Source organism: Calidris pugnax, unplaced genomic scaffold (assembly GCF_001431845.1).
Source record: "Calidris pugnax isolate Ruff unplaced genomic scaffold, ASM143184v1 scaffold79, whole genome shotgun sequence".
Lineage (NCBI taxonomy): Eukaryota > Metazoa > Chordata > Aves > Charadriiformes > Scolopacidae > Calidris > Calidris pugnax.
In genome coordinates this window covers 742,450-762,699 of record NW_015090817.1, presented here as the reverse complement: position 1 = coordinate 762,699, position 20,250 = coordinate 742,450, and the positions used below count along the sequence as shown (strand labels likewise).

General features: G+C 45.6%; 1 protein-coding gene across 16 annotated transcripts in view; it reads left to right on the top strand.

Annotated features, from left to right (window-relative positions):
• TCF4 (transcription factor 4) overlaps positions 1–20,250 on the top strand; it is a 241,238-nt gene that overhangs the window by 143,000 nt on the left and 77,988 nt on the right. For 13 of the 16 annotated variants that reach the window (XM_014939781.1, XM_014939780.1, XM_014939779.1 and 10 more), the window contains 2 exons: positions 8,695–8,824; positions 9,323–9,372. In XM_014939781.1, coding sequence (XP_014795267.1) covers positions 8,695–8,824; positions 9,323–9,372 — 180 coding nt within the window. Of the gene's footprint in view, positions 1–8,694; positions 8,825–9,322; positions 9,373–9,513; positions 9,564–20,250 lie in introns of all 16 variants that reach the window. The other 3 variants (XM_014939777.1, XM_014939773.1, XM_014939775.1) reach the window with 2 other exon arrangements.

Here is a 20,250-nt window from a genome sequence, read left to right as displayed (position 1 = left end):
CCTACACCATATCCCCCAACACCACGTCTAAACGACTCTTCAACACATTCAGGGATGGGGACTCAACCACATGAGGGTACAGGCACCGGCGCCTCGTAGGGAGCCGCTCCGAGCATCTTCAGCCACTGCCAATATTGGAACAAAATGACTAAAACCCCTAAACCCCACTTTTTTTGTGCGCACGGGAGAACTTTCTAACCCTAAACCACTCACTTTTGACCAAAGTCCCTCCAACTGCTCATTCTCCTCTTCCCCAGCCACCCTCCCCAAATGCCAGCCCTTCTGGGCAGTGAGAAACCCAGCAGCTTTGGTGCGTTTTACTGGTTTTTTGAGGCCCTTGGAAGGTGAACATGATGGCACCTTCCCCAACCCATCCCTCTCCCCGTCACCAACGAGGACTTTCCCCTTTTCCTGTTAGTTCCTCGCCGGGACGTATTTATCTGAGCGTTACCTGTATTTAAAGCATGTGTTTTTAAACACTATAATCATCTGGCTCGATTTCAGCGCCTAAATGGGAGCTATATTCTGAAAGATTAATAACAAAGCAGGGAAAACCTTAAGTTTTAAGGAAAACCTTAAGCCTAAGTACCTTATGGCTGCCTGCGAGCGAGCACAAAGGAGCTGGATGGTGCTTTGCCGGGGGGCGGCGCAGGGGCTGGGGGGACCGTGAGGGTGTTACATCCCAAAAAGTCCAGGAGTTGTGTGGGACGTGGATTTTGTGTGTTTTGGGGTGTTTATGCACCCCTACATGTATATTACTCAGCAAATATTAAGTATCTATAAGGCCGGGTTTCGCTGAGCTTTGCAGCAGGGAAAGTATTGGGATTTTCCTGGGAACTGCAGGAAAGGAGGAATTTCCAGCTCTATGGATTCAGGTGTAAAATCAGAAATTGAGGAAAAAGTGTATTTTTCAAGACTCCTTAGTGGAGGAGAAAATCCCTTCTGCCTTGTGAAATTTTTATGCTTCGGACTTATTCAGTTGAGGCGCTTTTTATCCATTTTTCCCATCTCCCGGGAATTGAACTATTTTCCTTATACTAAAGCTTTAGGAAAAAAAATAAAAATAAAAGCAGCAATTGATGGTGAAATCTGTGCGAGATGGGGGATCGTTAATGCAAACAGCTAACGAACCTTTAGTGATCATCAAGCAGCAGTATAACAACGTGAGTCATCACGCCTCGTGGTGAACGAAGGGATGGGGAGAAACCAGCAAACACCAGGAGGAAACGTGGCAAAAATGAGGGAAGAAGTCGCAGATGGGTTTTTTTTTAACTCCTGCTCACCTGAAATAGAGGAGGAAGAGGAGCAGAGGAATAAATCTTGACGTCCTGGCTGGGAAGGGGTGGTTGAAGAGCCCTCTGTGTCCATGAAACGCTGCCGAAAGCAGGGAGTGAACTTTGGGAGATGCTGCTCTTGGGCTGATATCACAGTCAGGGCTCAAAAAGCACAACTGGGAAAAACGACTCTGGAAAGGTTTAAACTTAAAGAGCAATTTTAAATTATGCAGAGGAAGAGATAGTGGGGGAAAAAAAAATAATTAAAAAAAAAAAACCACCTAGAGAACTAATACTGATGACATTAATGCACAAGGGTTGGTTGAACATGAAAAATTATTTGGTAATACCTGCAAGCAGTTTTGAATGGAAAAGGTCAAAGTCAAAAGGAAAGTGCTGAGAGCTGTGCACAGCTATCTGAGGGTGCTGCCCTAGAAGGCAGAAGAAATGAAACAAAAGGTTATTTGCCATCAGATAGAGAAAATAAAATCAACAGATTAAAATTTCCCTCGCTTCATACACGTGAGTGGTCTTGGAAAAAAAAAAAAACAAAAAACCACAATAAATCGCTGTGAAAAATTAAATCTCTGGGAGAGAAGTTCCTTCGTTCTTTAAAAGTCACAATTTTTTTCTGCAAATAATTTTAAGAATTACGGTTGGTTGAGTTAGAGAAAATAAAATCAACAGATTAAAATTTCCCTCGCTTCATACACGTGAGTGGTCTTGGAAAAAAAAAAAAACAAAAAACCACAATAAATCGCTGTGAAAAATTAAATCTCTGGGAGAGAAGTTCCTTCGTTCTTTAAAAGTCACAATTTTTTTCTGCAAATAATTTTAAGAATTACGGTCAGTTGAGTAAAAAAAAAAAAAAGGAAAACAGTACCTTAGCTTGGAAACACACTCGGCAAAACCCAGGGAAATTGTTTCTCCGTGTTTGCCATCAATGGCTTGCAATTTACACTTGGCATTAGCGAGGAATACTGGACGTAAACGACACACAGAAGATTTTGCAGAGAGCTGCCAAATTTCCAAAAGCCAAAGAAAAGAGTATTTGTAGGAATTGGACAGATTATGAACAGATGCCCCCGCGGTCACGTGATCAGTGGAAATTTAGTTTCATAATTTGATTAAAAGCGGAGGATTGAAATCACAGAAGGAAATAAGCAAGAAATGATTCAGCTGTGTACGCGGCGTGACTTCGTTAACTTGACTTAAGTGAAAATTCATAAACTGAGGAGAAAGCACGTAAGAGCAGCTGAAATCTGGATGAGGAGATAGAACCCTGCATCCTGCGATTTTACCGGAGGAGAGGAAAACAGGACGGTTGCAGGCAGAAATTCGTTGTATTTTAAAAAAAAAAAAATAAAAAAAAAAATCTGACAATTACCTCCTGTTCATCTGTTTCAGCGGGAATGAGATGTGATTTCAGCAAATTCAAGTTGCTTTGTTTGCAACTTTGCGAGGGGATGGATGTGGAAGGGGGATGGTCTGGGAGATGGTCTCCCTTCCTTTCGGCTCTTTTTTTCTGGAAAATCCCCATAATTTAGCCCCGCTGTGGGGGTCCATGGACCACCACACCCCCCTCAACCCAGTTTGCCACCCCACGGAGACGTCGGTGCCAGAGCAGAGGGAGCCACGCTGAGACGTGGCACTGATGGGGAGAGCCAGGAAGGCCTAAACGCAATTAAAACAACCAAATGAGCTTTGATCTTTAAAAGCGTAAAGAATTTTTCATTCAAGGAGTGGAGCAACGTGGGGAAAAATAGCAGGACTCTTTGGTTTTTTAGAGAAAATACGGGAATTCTCATCTCATTCTCATACGTGGGGAATTTAGTGTGAAGAGGGACTTGCTTTTGAAATGATAAATACATCGGTTTACATCATTTTATATCTTTTTATGTCATTTATCGGGCAAGCTAGCTGATAAAGTTGTAGAAAATACGTAGATGTGCCCATGTTGATACTGGCTCCCGGGTCTGCTCTGCTGTCTGCAGGATGGATGTCCTCTCCAGAGGATGGATCTCCTGTCCAGAGGGTGGATGTCCCATCCAGAGGTTGGATGTCCCCTCCAGAGAGTGGATGTGCTCTGATACTGGCTCCCGGGTCTGCTCTGCTGTCCGGAGGGTGGATGTCCTCTCAAGAGGATGGATCTCCTTTCTGGAGGGTGGATGTTCCCTTCAGAGGGAGGATGTCCCATCCAGAGGATGGATGTCCCCTCTGGAGGATGGATGTTCTGTCCAGAGGGTGGATGTCCTGTCTGGAGGATGGATGTCCCCTCTGGAGGATGGATGTTCTGTCCAGAGGGTGGATGTCCTGTCTGGAGGATGGATGTCCCCTCTGGAGGATGGATGTTCTGTCCAGAGGGTGGATGTCCTGTCTGGAGGATGGATGTCCCCTCTGGAGGATGGATGTTCTGTCCGGAGGGAGGATGACCTGTCTGGAGGATGGATGTCCAATCCAGAGGGTGGATGTCCCCTCTGGAGGATGGATGCCCCCTCCAGAGGGTGGATGTCCTCTCTGGAGGGAGGATGTCCTATCCAGAGGATGGGTGTCCCCTCCAGAGGGTGGGTGTGCTGTCTGGAGCGTGCATGTCCCCTCTGGAGGATAGATGTCCCTTCTGGGGGATGGATGCCCCATGTGGAGGGTAGATGTGCTGTCTGGAGTGTGGATGTCCCCTCCAGAGGGTGGATCTTGGCAACCCCATGGGATTAAAAGGAACAAACAGACCTAAAAGCAGGAGGTTCAGCAGGCTGATGGCCCAAGGAGCTCGGCTATACCGCACGAATCTGCTAAAAATGTGCCCTTTAGCTGAACTTGGCCAATTCCAGGCTGGAGGTGGTTGAGGCACCATCCCTGGAGATGTTCAAAAGACGGGTTGATGTAGTGCTGGGAGATATGGTTTCTTTTTGTTTGTTGTGTGGGTGTTTATTTTTGTCAAAATTAGGTTGACGGTTGGACAAGATGATCTTTAAGGTCCCTCCCAACCTAGAAGATTCTGTGATGTCCCGTTCTGAGGATTGATGTCCCCTCCAGAGGGTGGATGTCCCATCTGGAATGTGGATGTCCTGTCTAGAGGGATCACAGAATCTTCATGGTTGTGCCATCCAGATGATGGATGTCCCCTCTGGAGGGTGGATGTCCCCTCTCTGCACGGCGTGGTGACCCCAGCGCAGGTGGGAGAGGTCTGGGAGAAGCCGGGAGGTGGCTGGTCTCCTCCCGTGGTGTCCCCATGATGGTGGGGCACAGGGGACACGTGTCCCACCGTGGCTGGGAGCAGGGAGTGGGGCTGCAGCTGTAGCCCAGGAAGGACCCCCAAGCCTTTGGCAATCGTTCAGGAAAGGAGCTTAATCTCCTCTCGTCTAAACCCGGGTGTCTCTGCCTGCAACAGCCCCGTGATGGTGCCTTTCATACCGGATCACGGCGTAGCGTGAAGATGGCAAAAAAAATATAAAAATATATCCAGGTTGTCAGCAAAAAAAAGGCCTTTTCTGAGGGTTTTTTTTTTTTGCCGGATCAGTGTTTTCTGAGGCTTTTGGATTACAGGCATCAAGGCCTTTCTCTTTTAATCTGAATTAAGGTTCTATTAGTAAAACGCAGCACTCTGCCATGCTCTAGCCTCACCTGTTTCTGTCATAAAGGAAAGATAAAATAGCTTTTTCTGAAACAAACATTTAAGTGAAATTCACCCGGTTTTCATTTCAAAAAGCAAAACTTCAGGCTTGCAATAGAAACGATGCTTTTTTTTTCCAAGAGGGGTAATAGCAGATCCATATGGACGTTACTTTGTCATCGCTCGTGTGGATTTTCTCCCTTACCCAGCTTTTAATTCTTTGGCTACTTATTCACATTTTGGAGGCAGGTTTTACTAGCCAGTGACTTTTTTTTAAAGAATTGTTAGAAAGAAGCCAGGATCGTGGGCAACGACGAGAAAAGGAAAACAGTTGGAATCTCTCAAAAATCCAGCTGCCCGGCTCAGTCTGGGAACGGATTGTGGTTGGTTTGAGCTCAAATTATTAAGGCTGGAGTGGCAAATTCCACGTATTTGGTAGCTTTGTTATAAAAGGTGTAAACTCCATGGGTACAGAGAGAACCTGCCTGCGGGGTTTAGAGGGATGAGTTCGGAGATGGGCATCACCTGCTGCCCTCTTCTCTGCCTCTTCCCTGCCTGTTCCCTGCCTATTCCCTGCCTCTTCCCTGCCTATTCCTGCCTGTTCCCTGCCTCTTCCCTGCCTGCACCCGGTGCACACCACGCAGACCCGGAGTTTGACAAATGCAGCACTTGGCTCTTCAAGCTCATCGTTTCCGAGCCGTAAATATTAACTGGGATGCCTAATCATTCCCGGGGATCCCCAGCCCCGATCCCGAGCCGTGTAATCGATGGCATCGTGCTCTGGAAACGTTTTATCTCTCTCTCTGTTGCAGGCCATTAGCGGCGTGACATGTAGGCTGAACAGTAATAAATGCCCATTGTTCCTTTTACAAGCATCTCGGAATAACTACGTATAGATTTATATATATTTTTAGCTTCGTTTTCCTCCCCGGAGCCCTGGGCGAGGTCCCCTTAACGCACAAACCACCTTTTTTTTTACCTTGGGAAAATCTCTCCATCCCGTAGCAGACAAAAGAGGGGGCTTTTCTCTGCTTTGGGTGATTTGTTTGGGGTTTTTTTTTTTTGTCTTTAAGAGAGTGGAGAAATGAGTCTGTGACAGCGCGGTGAAAAATTTTCGGATGCGTTTTTTCACAACAAATTAATCTTTGTTGTGGGAAAAGCTGGTGAGAAGACAGGACTTGGGTCGAATTAGTGGATGGGAGACACGTGGCACTAACGAAGAGGGCACTTTGGGGTCAGGACCTGGTCACCCAATGGCTCCTCGGGTCCCCAGTGTCCCCAGTGCCCTTCCACTGGTGGGGCTGGGGCATCAGAAGGTGCAACTGGTGGTGAGGAGAAGCTCTTGGTGGCGAGCGGAACAAAAGCCTTGAAGATGGGCACATAGGTTTCCTTCTGATATAATAATAATAATACAAGTTTGGGGTTTTTTTTTTTTTTTTCTGTAGAAACCTCTGCATCTTTTTATAGAGAAAAATGTTTGGATGAAAAAACAAAAACAACATAGGGTATGTGTACGTTTTCTGCTCCTAAAGTGAATCTTGTTTAATCTAAAATAGTTTGCAAACGCTGTCTTTTATACGTTTGTTGTTTTTTGGGTTTGTTTTTTTTTTAATTTTTTTTTTGAAGTCAAACGAACTGTAGGAGGCTGGGTATAGGAATTCATACAGCTGATGGCTCTAAGTCTTTCAGACTCCCCGACATATGGATAAAGCAGGCACAGATTTAGCAGGTCTGTCTTTATGTTAAAACGTATACGTGATAAAAATATATGACTGCAGAGAATTTCTGTGGCGAGCACTGCTTCATTCGGAAATGCTCCGAGACTTTCACTAAAATTCCGTTTATTTTCAGCAGATATTCACAATGAATCGATAACCCTTTTTATTTTTTTATTTTTTTTTTTATGCCGAGAGTTTGTGGGGTTTTTTTTTTTGCATCTATTTCCCTGCCATTATGCAATAGGCTCCCAAGCATTTTTTGCCGGGTGCAGGTGTTGTTTATTAAAAGGAGCATAGTCATTGCAGGTGTATATTAGACATTAGCTGAACGTAAAGATATTAGGGGGAAAAAAGCACCTTCTGACTGGCATTTTTCTCTTCTTTCTGCCTCGGAGCAGACGTCGGGCTGCGAACCACAGAGGGGTTGCACCCCCAGTCGCTCCCAGCCCCTGTGTCCATCCATCCCTCCTCCACGATTCTCCTTCAGCCTCTCTGGGGGGAAAAAAAAAAGAAAAGAGAGAGAGAAAAAAAAGGGAAGTAAAAAAAAAAGAGAGAGAGAAAAAAAAGGGAAGAAAAAAAAAAAAGAGGAATATAGTTTTCTAGAATCAAAAGTTATCTTGAAATGTTTTTAGAAGGTATAGTCAAGGAGTAAGGATGTTTTAATTTCTGATTTTCCAGCTCATGGGTCATATTTGACCAACTGCTTTCAGCAGAAGACATGCCACTTTGTTGAGCTATTTAGGAATCAAAAAGACTGTCTTAATTTAAAACAAGGAGCCTTTGTTTTAGTTGGTGACTGCCTTGTGAAATTTTTCAGTTCTCAGCGGGTTAACCAGGGAACAGGGGCAGAGTCATAATTGGCCTATTTAGAGTATTTTGCATGTGAATAGTGTGTTAGTGAAGCATTACTAAGTCTGTTGTGAGTGACATGGTGATTAGAATTTAGATTAGGGAAAACACATTCTGTACTTTATCAAGTACAGTAATTAGTTCAGTCAGTAAAAGTTGATTACAAGTAACGATAAAGTTAGATTTTTGGTACTTAATTTTAAAATTTCTTTATTAAATGGTAAATTTGTTCTTAATATAAATGGTAGTATCTACACCTGTTTTATTGCGTATCAGAATAATTAAAAGAACAATGTGTTCAATGCAGAGTATAATCAGGGGATTTATATATTATGGGTAAGTTTCACCGTAGTTTATAGCAAATAGAGGATTACTCAGGAAATTGTTCTGCTGTCATAGTCTCTTCAAGATTGATAATTTTTCTTACGGCACGGGTCAGATCATGTTTGCTGCTCTTTCCTGGGAACCCTAGTCCTTTCGTAGCCGAGAAAAACGTTGCGTTTACTGGGATGCATCTTATTAGTTGATGGTACGGGCATAAAATGGATATATTGAAAGTGCTGGTTGCTACTGCTGCTGCTCTACAATAGCCTGAATTGTTTGGGGGGGTTCGGAGGTGCTTTGGTTTTTTTTGTTTGTTCCTGACGGCGCTGCAAAAAACCAAAATATGAATAACGTATCGTTTTATTTTCACGTTTTAATCCCGTGTTCCATACTTACAGCCTGCTGGGCAGATTTTTCCAGCCCGAGAGAGCTGATGTGTTTGATTCGCAGCGATGAATTTCTCCTTGCACGGGGGGTAGACAATGAGCCTGTTTCACGCACACTGCACCAACCGCTCCGTCAACAGCAGGATTTACTCTTTTTATTTTGTAAAGTTTTATTATTGTGAAATCCGTGCCCTTCGCTTGTTTGCAAGGAAGGAGCTAAATTACCTTCAGCTATATTAACAGAGCTCCAAAAGTTTTAAAAACACTGATTGCATTTGAATAAGTAGGCAATAAGTCTCCTTTCCATGTAAATAATGGTATTTTAAAGGAATTAGTTTGGCGAGTAAGGGAGAAGGATGCTCAACTGGAAATTGTTGTCATGTCTCCTTTAAAATTTTGGCAGGTTCTGGTTTCAGCCGCTCCGGGAAGGTTTCTTTGCCCGCGTTATTTTTAGGGCTGAGAAACAGCTAATGATGAGGAAAGTGGGGTTTAACATGCACGCGCACACACGTCTCTATTTTTCATCTTTTTAGCAAAGTCTCCTCGGAGGTGAGATGGATATTGGCAACCCCGGAGCGCTCTCCCCCACCAAGCCCGGCTCCCAGTACTATCAGTATTCTAGCAATAACCCCCGGCGGAGGCCTCTCCACAGCACCTCTATGGGTGAGTGACTTTGTCTTCAACCTTTTCTTTTGGGGCTTGTGGGGTTTTTTGTGGGGTTTTATCCCCCCCCCCGCTCATCGCAACAAATAATTGGAGTTTGGGCCTGTTTAGCCCTACTTTGAAATAAATACAATAAGTGGCGGGGCGCTCGCCGCCGGGACTCTCGGAGGGGTTTGTTTGAGGGTAGCTGATTGCTCCTCTCGCTCTTCTTTGTCCAGCGTGCGAGGAGCCTTAAAAAAAGTGCTTTTTCAAAGCAAAAAGAAAAAAAAAAAACCCTAAGACTCGAGATGAAAATATGAACGATTTTCCTGTGGGGCTTAAGAGCGGTGGCATCTGCCCGGTGTTACCAAAACAAGGCTGGTGATGAGCAGGGGGGGTGTAGAAAATCTCGGGTTATAAAAAAAAAAAAGGGGGGAGAGGGGGGGAATTAAAAAAGGGGGAAAACAAACAAAAAAAAAAGCCTGTCTTATGAAGACACCGTTTTGTCTTTTTTTTCAGAAGTACAAACAAAGAAAGTTCGCAAAGTTCCTCCAGGTTTGCCATCTTCAGTAAGTACCACTCGTCTGCTCCTCGCAAATCTCGGGTTAAAAAAAAAAAAAAGGGGGGGGAGGGGGGGAATTAAAAAAGGGGGAAAACAAACAAAAAAAAAAGCCTGTCTTATGAAGACACCGTTTTGTCTTTTTTTTCAGAAGTACAAACAAAGAAAGTTCGCAAAGTTCCTCCAGGTTTGCCATCTTCAGTAAGTACCACTCGTCTGCTCCTCGCTTGCGGTCGCGGCGGCTTTGTTCGGTTGCAGGCAGATAGATGGGGGCTGGGGACAAGGTAAGGAGAGTTTAAAAAAAAAAAAACAACCAAAAACCTCATGGCTCGTCCCGACTTTACGTGATTAATTACCCGGAGGGGACGAGCGTGTGTTGCTCATGTGGCTTTTGGGTGGCAGATGCCAAAGGGCGGGCGGGCAGCGTGTACCTGCGCGGGGCCGGCATCCCTTCCACGTGCCGCTCTCCCGCCTCGGGCTGATGGTGATTTATGGATTCGTGTGTGTTCGGAGAGGATTTCTGAGGAATTTCCCCCAATCCCGGTCCAGGATAGGTGGGAAACATCTTCATTTTGCTGGGAGGTCCCCTGCGCTCCGGTACCTCCGGGTTGACTCCAGGTGTCAACCGCTGGGAGCCAGCTGCTGCCGGGGCACCGGGGCCAGGCATCGCCCAGCGCTTCCCCGAGGCTTTAAAAATATCCCTGATGTTTTAAAATAAATATGAAATAATCCGTAAGCCTTTGTAAGGAGGGTTACAGATGCCACCCGGCGCATTTTTCAGTGTTTATCGTCGAATCTTGGCATCCTGGAGTCAGAAGTTGGTGTTTCTCGTTGGTTCGGTGAAGTCCTTTGTTTCGGCATCCAAATAATTAGTCTCTTAGTTTTCATTCTCTTATCATTTTACCAAATCTTGGTGTTTTTTTTTTCCTCCTATCGAGGTGCACTGCGTCTTTTGAGAGCATTACTTTTTAAATCCGTTAAAATACGTAGAAAATAGCAGTCTTAAAAGAAATTCTATGACACTTCAGTAAACGCGGCGTAAAGAGTAGGATGGCGAAAGAGTGATTTGATTCTAGGATTTTTATTCCAATTTTATCTCTGCCCTGACTTCAAAAATACATATTTTGGGGTCAATATCTGCAACCACTCAAGAGGGGAGAGCTTCCCTTTCGTGCCTGATCCCTGGATCTGCTTTATCTGGAAATGTGGTTATTAGGAGGAGCTGAGTGGCCATCAGTCTTGCCCAATATATAACAAATTGGCATCTTAATCTCCCCTGGGTTTTCGGTTTTTACCATAAATCCACGTAAAATTGCAGTTTGCAAACTAACCTACTTTAAAAGCTTCAGTTATTATAGGGACTGTGATTAACAGGAGTTTCATTACCGGTCACTTTATAAATAATAAGAGCAAAACACATACGAACATCCTAATTTAATCGCAGGGATTATTGTAATCTTTATAACGTTAAACAAATACGAACATCAATCTTTTTTGGGGAAGTTGTTGAAAAATGGCAATTCTCAACAGCGAGTTTCCAGTGAAGTAATAAGACTATTTTTTTTTAATTAAAAGTAAGTTCCCACAGGTGCATTTTAAATTTATTTCACTATGTGTTTTTTGGTTTGGGTTTTTATTGGACTCCTTTACAGCAATAGCTAATATCCTCCCCAAAGGCTTTTAGGAGGACTATTATGCTTGAAGTTTGAGGTGGATTTAATTTCGATGAAACTTTAGCTTTTAATAGTTTTTCTCCGTGATGTCTCCCTCCCAGCTCCGTCCAGCCGGAGGCGCGGGATGCTCCTGGCACCAGCTGGGAACCAGTTCAATCCCAGGGATTATACTGGGAATTTCTTTAGTCATTTCTAGGCGGGGGAAAAAAAACCAAAACCACCCCAAAAATGTATTTTTTGATGATTTATAATATTTCTCTGCGGGGAGGTGATCATCAGCCATTCACAGGGATATTTATATTTTTGCGCCGGTGTTGGAGAAGATGCTTGGGTGGGATGGTTTTTTTTAATAAAAAAGGTTTTTTTTATGGATTGCTTCTCGCCCCCAAAGAATGAAAGGCAATTTGTGTTTGTCGCAGATTAGTCTCAAATGTGTGCCTCCTTTAATTTTTTTTTCCTGAATGCAGTTTGTTGTAGGGAATGGAAAGACTTCTGCAGCTCAATACTCTCAACTAGTTGAATGGTATTTGTATTTTGAAGGCGAATTATCTCCAAGTAGAATGTGCACTTTAAATGCTCCAAATTATTTTAATGAGCTGTCCAATTTATTAGAAAATAAACTATAAAAAGGTATTCCCGAATATTTTAATGACCCGTAGCTCTTTCTTCCAAGAATAAGTAAATTAAAAATGCAAGTCCAGTGACGTGAGTACAAGAATAGTGCCGTTCTGAAGGAAATACAGCCTTCTTAATCTATAGATGGGTCTTAATGACCCGTAGCTCTTTCTTCCAAGAATAAATAAATTAAAAATGCAAGTCCGGTGACGTGAGTACAAGAATAGTGCTGTTCTGAAGGAAATACAGCCTTTTTAAAGTGAATCTATAGATGGGTCTCGTTGTCTTCCTATATCATGAATTATACGTTTCATTTGAGATGCTGCTGCTTTGGAAAAGGCACCTGCCTGTCTCAAAGAGAAGGAATCTCTTCCAAAAGGTCAGGTGAGCTGCAGGTTGTGTGGCACTGAGCTGCCGGGATTTATGACGCTGAATGAAGTCTGCGCATTTCGAAATTGACTAACTAGATTATAAATACTTAGTTGATAGGGTGGAAATATTGCCGTATTTCTCTTAAAATATGTATATTAACCTGTTCTCAGCGTGATTTATGCGGTGGATATGGAGATTAATGCAGCAGGGTTTGTGAAAGCCGTTATTGTTGATTAATTCATAAGTAGCCTTATAAAAATTTCAATGATAAATGGTAATAAATATATTGTATCAGCCCCCCCTTTGTTATAAGAAATGGCTACGAGTTTGGAAAACAAAGTGAATTAAACTATGGGAATAATCAGAGTCCCCCCTGACTGTACCTGCTCCTGGGGCACACATGGCCTCACCGTGTCCTGGGCTCCTGTCCATGACACAACGCAACCTCCGGTACCGCCTTGGACTTACAGGCTCTATAGGTGGTCTCTTTACTGGGACCATCAGGGTATTTTGGATTGAGCCAACTGGACATGACTATATTGGGGAAAAATGAGATTTTTCTGTTAAAACTTGTCTTCCGTGTTGAGTGCCAACTTGCCTTTACCGAGCTATGACACAAGGTTTTGTCCCCAGGCTGGTGCAATCCAGGTGGCTTCTCTGTGCCGTCACCTCCTCACCCTTAACATCATCCTGAGGTTTTGCTCTTCTTGGAATCTTTAACGTGAAGCCTTCATCCCTTTTGGCTGCTGATGGTTTCATCACATCTGGCCTTTTACGTTGTTTGCCAAGTGATGTGACATTTTCTGCCTGTCTCGTCTTGACCAGTAAGAGTCAGGAATGAGCAAGCTGTGCTGGTACGTGTGGTTGGAAGCCTCCGTGAAGGAACGGGGCATGGAATGGGAAGCCTTTGCGGGGGAAAAGGGAGCAAAGAGAGTAGGGCTGAGGTTGTAGAGGTCATTGTTTGAGTGGTGTTTTGCTGGAAATTTGTGTCATGCTGACTTTGGGAAGTCCAGCACAGTGGCACTTCGGCGGGGAAGTGGTGTCTATCCAGGTGTTGATGTCCAACACGTAGCTCCTGATACAAAGCAATCCCTTAAGGACAAAAAGAAAGCTCAGAAATGAAGCCTTCATGGAGAGCTTAGGATGCTGGTCATCCAGGAGAGTGGTCCAAGTGTTCCTTTGGCTCTCGTGGAGCAGGATTGCTGCTCTGAGGATGCTGATGGGTGCATGAGCCCAGCCAGGGCCATCTGCAGGCTTTCTGCTGCTCAAGTTGCTTTTCTTCATGGCCCAGCTTTCCAGGAGCGTGCCTGGATCTCATAAATCGCTCAACTCACGCATTTCCTCCATCATCAGTGCTTTTTTGTTTCAATACAACTGCCATCTAGGAAAGGTGCTACCAAGTAGAGCCGTTATCACACAGTATATTCCATTTCATGGAGAGCTTAGGATGCTGGTCATCCAGGAGAGTGGTCCAAGTGTTCCTTTGGCTCTCGTGGAGCAGGATTGCTGCTCTGAGGATGCTGATGGGTGCATGAGCCCAGCCAGGGCCATCTGCAGGCTTTCTGCTGCTCAAGTTGCTTTTCTTCATGGCCCAGCTTTCCAGGAGCGTGCCTGGATCTCATAAATTGCTCAAGTCACACATTTCCTCCATCATCAGTGCTTTTTTGTTTCAATACAACTGCCATCTAGGAAAGGTGCTAGCAAGTAGAGCCCTTATCACACAGTATATTCCATTTTCCTTCCCCATGGACACTCCTTCCTTTCTAACAGCACCAAGGCCTCCTGCTCCCTCACTCCACCGGAAGAGCAGATGGTTGCAGTTGTCTGATCCCCGTTTATGGCAGACCCAGGAGCTGTCACCGAAACCCCACGGCCTGGAGAGGTTGAGCTGCTGGATTGTCCCCTCATCCTGGTGCTAGAGGGTGTCGGCAGCACCCACAGCTCAGCCACCATGTGGGAACAGCCCATCCAGCATTCCCTCATCTGCTGCTGGAGCATCTAAAGGAGCTCAGTGATGGAACCTCATGGTTGGGAATGGAGTTATGGCCATAAACACCAGGTTTTGCTAACGCGAGGCTGGCTATGGGGTGCTTTAAGGTGGGGGGGTTCATGTTATAGTAAGAGATCCTGGGACCTCGTGGAGGCGTTTCACCCCATCCTTGTTTCCTCATGTCTCCTTGAGGAGAGTATGGAGAAAGCATCAAAGCCATTGCTGTAAAAGCAGTGGTGGCCCAGCCCCGGTGTGGCAGAGACCATGGCTTCAGCCAGCGGTCACGGTCACCTCTTTCTGGTGTCCAAGGTTAATTTACTCTTAATAGAGCCAACAGCCTTAAAATAAATAAAAAGGCTTAATAGCAGAAGAAATAGGAGGAGGTGATGGCTCCTCATGTTGAACCATCTCCTTAGAAGCTGCATCTGTAGGAGCCCCTGGGGAAGATGGGTGACTTCCTGCTTGGGAAAGAAGTTCTTGGGGCTCAGCTCCTTCTTCTGCCAGGGCTTCACCTCTGCCCATGGCACGTACTTCACTCTTCCTTCATCAAACAGATGCAAGTGATCTCAGGGTGAAGGAACTGGCTCTGGCCCAAGGAGCAAGCTTGCAACCACGACCTGGACGGTTGTCACACATCATTGTGAGTTGAGATAACAAGAGAGTTCTTGTGGGAAAGATTCTGCAGCCCAAATAAAGAGGGGAAGAAGTCAGATGTCATCTCAGTTGTGTTAAAGAGAAGAGAGGAACTGAAAAATTAATTGATAGTGTTGATGAATCAGCAGGTCAAATCTCCTGAGCCTCAGTCTCAATGGCAAGAGCCTTTCTTTCATCTGAATTGAAGGTGTCCCCTCTTAGACTGGAGCCATCTATCTGCCCTGGCTGCTGTGCGTACGTACGGGCGCACCAGCCCTGACCTTGCGAGGCAGACAGATAAGGAAGTTGTGTAACTGGGTTGCACATGCTAAGGAAACACCTGCTGGGTTCCAAAAAATGAAGAAAAGAGAAATACTACTGGGATGCCACCTGGAGCCTTTCCACAGCTTTATTCTGATTGCCACGGGAGAAGCCTTGGTAGTTTTGCTGGGAGGTGAGGAAGCACGTTGTGCTTTTTGTGCAGGCTTTGCAGACTTCCTACCTCGAGTGAAAAAACACAACCCTTTGCATTTCCCTTAAAACATTCAACTTAAATGGGACTTTCCCAAAACAAATATAACATCCTCGTGTTTCCCTGCGCCACTCACCGTATCAGAACATCGGCCGGCCCTGGGATGCAGATGTTGTCACTGCCACCAGCATCTTCAGAGACTGGAGACAGGTGACATCACCAGCATCTTCAGGGACAACATCTTCTCCACACTGGAGAAGAGGTTGTTGGGTGCTTTGGAGCTTCAGTGGTGGGTTGTCCCTCACTGGAGATATGCTGGAGCAGTGGGGCAGCAGTGCGGTGCCTGCTTGGGGATGGATCCTGGTCTGGGTGTCTTTGAGGACCACTGATGTGGGTTGGAGCCTTCTTGGGACCTTCCTGGAGAGAAGCATCCAAGGCCAGTGTGGTAGGATGGAGGTGAAAGCTTGGAGGCTTTCACTGGTACATGGCTAATGATTGTGTTGAGAGGGAGCCGGGTAGGAGCTGGATTCAGGAGGGGATAACAGGAGCTAGTATCATTTTATTATGATATTTTCATTGAATTCATTGACTTTTGGGGTCTGAGAGCCCAGGGAGGTGAGGTTCAACTTAAATGGGACTTTCCCAAAACAAATATAACATCCTCGTGTTTCCCTGCGCCACTCGCCGTATCAGAACATCGGCCGGCCCTGGGATGCAGATGTTGTCACTGCCACCAGCATCTTCAGGGACTGGAGACAGGTGACATCACCAGCATCTTCAGGGACAACATCTTCTCCACACTGGAGAAGAGGTTGTTGGGTGCTTTGGAGCTTCAGTGGTGGGTTGTCCCCCACTGGAGATACACCAGAGCACTCCAGCTGCCAAATTGGGGCAGCAGTGCAGTGCCGGCTTGGGGATGGATCCTGGTCTGGGTGTCTTTGAGGACCACTGATGTGGGTTGGAGCCTCCTTGGGACCTTCCTGGAGAGAAGCACCCAAGGCCAGCAGAGTAGGATGGAGGTGAAAGCTTGGAGGCACCTCACTGGTACCTGGCTAATGATTGTGTCAAGAGAGGGAGCCGGGTAGGAGCTGGATTAAGGAGGGGATAACAGGAGCTGGTATCACTTTATTATGATATTTTCATTGAATTCATTGACTTTTGGGGTCTGAGAGCCCAGGGAGGTGAGGCCAGACCTGTGTGATGCACCACAACACGCTTGCTGGAGGCCACTTGGCTTTTCCCTGCCCACGGTCTCCCTGGTCCAACTCAGGTCCCCGTTGGCGACCGGGTGCTCGGCTCCCCTCCTTATCAGCCTGACAAGGTCCTCTTCATCCGGTGGCCCTGGGGGGAAGCAGCCTGGCCAGCGTCCCTCCTCATCCTGCTGGCCAGCCCTCTCTCCTCCTGCTGCATTCTCATTTGGGGTTTTTCCATAATAAAATTAGATCCTCGTTAAAACTCCACACGGCTTTTTTTTTATTATTTTTTTATTATTATTATTTTATTTTTTTTCGCAGTTACAACAAAGGGCTGCTTTTTGCTTTAAAGTAAATAACTAAATCTGGAAAATTAAGATGGAAATTTGTTATAAATGTAGCACGTGGAGCCGAGGCAAGGAAATGATAAAATCTGCTGCGCACGGGCCGGGGGACGGGTTAAAAGACTGTTTTGTTGCAAACAGCCCCCGAAATCTCTCACCGGGTCTGAAGGACTAAGAAGTCATTTTTTGCAGATAAAATGCTGAGTCGTCGTCGTTTTAAAATAGATTAAAAGGCAGAGATTAAAACGGCTTCGTTTTTAGTTGTTCGTGAATTTCACAGAATATTTTCATCGCGAAAAAGCAATTGGAAAAGGATGCTCTGAGATGTGCTTTTTTCTTACGTTGTATTTAAAGGTGAAACCTTTACTGCAAAAATTCGCAGACTTCCCGATGTTTAACTGTTTTGGACTAAAAAAAAAAAATAAAATAATTAATAATCATAATGTAATCCAGCAGTGAATAGTTGTGGCCCATCCTTAGGAGCTGGGAAGAGCGGTGTGGGACGAGTGGGGTTTTTTGATTTAGCTTGAGCAGAGACTCCCTCTTCAGAGCACTGCAGGTAGTGCAGAACGCCCCGAGCTTCGGGCCAACAAATCCGGGCGATTTCTAAGCCCTTTCCAAAAAAAAATTTAAAAAAAAAAGGCAAAATGAGACGCCGTAGATACTCAGCCGTATTTTGATTATTTATTCCTCCGCCGCAGCTGGGACGATGCCGGTGCCCGAGGAGCAGACCCTGCTCCCGGGGAGTTTGGTTTGGTTTTTTGGGGATGAAACCTGCCCTGTGTGTCTAAGCCAAATCATTTTTTTTTCCCCCTCTAAATTTGATACACATTTTTAATTGAAATTGCCATCAGGCTGTATATTTAGCCATCGCCAGCATCAGCGTCGGAAGGTTCCTGGTAGAACAATAGAGGATGCGGTGCTGGGCGACCCCGCAGCTGGAGGAGCTGCCCCTCCATCCCTCCTCCAAGGATCCCTCAGAAAATAGAGTTTATTTGGGAAATAAATGTAAAAATACACGGCAATTTCATGTCCAGCCTCCCATCATTTCCAAGCCTTGTTTTCATTAGGGAATTAAGCTGAGTTTCACAAGTGGAAAACTCAGCACTTCATTTTTTCTGTTCTGAACTTGAGGATAATTGTTTGCAAAAGGCGTTTGAAGATTAAAAAAAAAAAAGATAATAATTCTCTGGGCAGTAATTTCGATTTTGTAGCTTTTCTTTAAATATTATCTGCAGGTTGTGTTCGTTCCAAGCAGTGCAGATCTCCCATTAGCACCATTCAAGATAGGAGAATTTCAATCCTATCTTGTATCAAGGCCTTTCCGACGGGTTTTTGGGAGAGACCAGCTTCTGGGGCTGAAGATTTATTTATGTCATCTCCTGGGCTTGGAAGTTTTGAAGGTTTTTTTGGGTTTCAGGAGGGACAGGGTGTGCGGAGGGGAGCACGGGGGCTTTAATGGAGGAGTTAAAGATGCTCGGGCGAGATGGATGCGCTCGCGCTCCGGCTGGAGCACATTCATTAGATCAAAGGAACGTTAATTTTTCGCTCTAAAGTTGTGGGATGGCTTTTTTGCCTTTACGCCGAAGCGGTAAATGGGCAAAAAAAAAAATTAAAAAATAATAAAAAAAACAGCGTAGTGAAAATATAGCAAAAAAAAAAAAATTGCATCAAGAGCTCCAATAACTATTAACGTTGTTAAATGCATAGCAAAGCTCCCCTGACAGTTTCTTGGCACAAAAGCTGGGCGGCCTACAATGGCTGGTTGTTTTTTTATTGTTGTTTTATTTTCAATGGCGTGGAGCGCCTTTCCACAGGCCAAGGCAGCCCGGGCACGGGGGACACCGCAGCCACCCTTTGGCACCCACAAACCTGGCCCCACCTTCTGCTTCCCAAACCTTCTCTCCCCTCTGGGTGAAGGGGACAGGTTGTCCTGCGCCCAGAGCTTCTGCTGGGTTGTGGTCACCTGCTCTCCTGCTGGACATTGTGAGGAATTTTTTGGGAATGCCCTTTCCTGGGCTCCTGGGAGAGCTCCTTCCAGCCTTGCTGGTGCTCTGAGATGTTGGTGAAGGCTGGGGATGTAAGACCAAGGTCGATGGGTTTCATCTCTGCCTCGGTGGTGGCCACGGTGGCTCCCGAGGGTCCCCAGCTGGCCACGGGTCCCTCTGCACCCAGAGCCCAGGATGGCTCGGTCATGGGTGTTTTTGTGACACCGTCGAGAAGAAAAGGCTTCAAGGGCTCCTTCTGTGCTGCTTTTCTAGGAATTACTAAAGAGGGGGGAATATTTGCGGTGCCGTCGTCGGGAGCATCTGGAGCCAGACCCTCAAGCGCCCTCCCTCCAGAGCCAGAGGGTCTTGGGTGAAAACCCGGGGATTTTAATCTAGGTTTGCCACCGTAGGGTCGATCTGCCTGCCTTTCCAGATGAGAACATCCTTCCCCTGCCAAAGGCCGGCCACCGGGCGCGGAGGCGTTGGTCCCAGTCCAGTTTGGGGGAGCGGGCACTGGGATGGGACGCGGAGCGGGAGCGGGCAGGACCACAAGCCCTCCCTTGTTGTCATTGCCACCTGGTGGAGCACAAAGGCTAGTGGTGGTGGTGGGTTTTGGGTTGGTTTTTTTTTTTTTTTTCAGCAAACTCGGCCTTTTTAATTTTGGCTCTTTTATTGCAAGCACACTTTGGCAGTGGTGCGCGAGAGCCCTTCACCAAAAAGATCCTCTCGTTTGCTCTGCAACACCTCATTTCTCCGCTCACAGTTCATTTATGATTCTGATGAGAGTGTTTTTTCAGGAAACACACATTTCACTTTTTGACCTAGGAGCATCTGTTAGAATTTTTTTTGAATACTACTTTGGCATTCTGGAAGTGTTAATGTCTTTCATATCTGTTTAATGCTATTTAGGGATATTTATGATCACCTCTTGGTTACTTGGGGTAAAGTGTGTTGCGATTTTTTTCAAACAGACAGGAAAGCATTCATATGAGGAAACAGATTGCTTTAAACATGTGCTTCCTGTGACAGTAAAAAGAACAAATTAGATTTAACACTGTGTAATGAATGCATAAATGTGTACGTTTATGCTTTTAAAAGCCTTACATTCGGTTCTGGCCTAAACAAAAATCGAGAAGCACCTATCGAGGAGCAACAAAGTAGATTTAAATGTCTTCAGCCCTGCCTGGTTGTATTTCCAAAGGTATTTTGCTGCGGTTTTCCCTTCCAGCCCAGACTTTTCCCCCTTCGACCGGGTAAATCTCATCTCTGGATGATGCTCTTTCCCGACCCCGAAAGGGCTCTGCGGCAGCGAACCGCAAACGAAGGATTTCTGGATTAATAATACAGCTGGATTGATTAAAATGGAAGGAGAATTTGGCGTGTTTGTAAGGAGGGATGTCACCAAGAAGGGGGGGGGTGGCACTACCTGCAGCCCCCCCCTCCCTGGGGGTTGAGGACCACGCTGGCCTGGCACCGGCGGCCAAACCCAGCCGATGCCAACCTCCTCCTCTGCCACGGGGCTGGTAATTTTATTATTTTAAGGGGGGGGGGGAATAAAGGAAATAGTGAGATTAGACAGCCCAGGAAACAGCCTGGAGGTACTTAGGA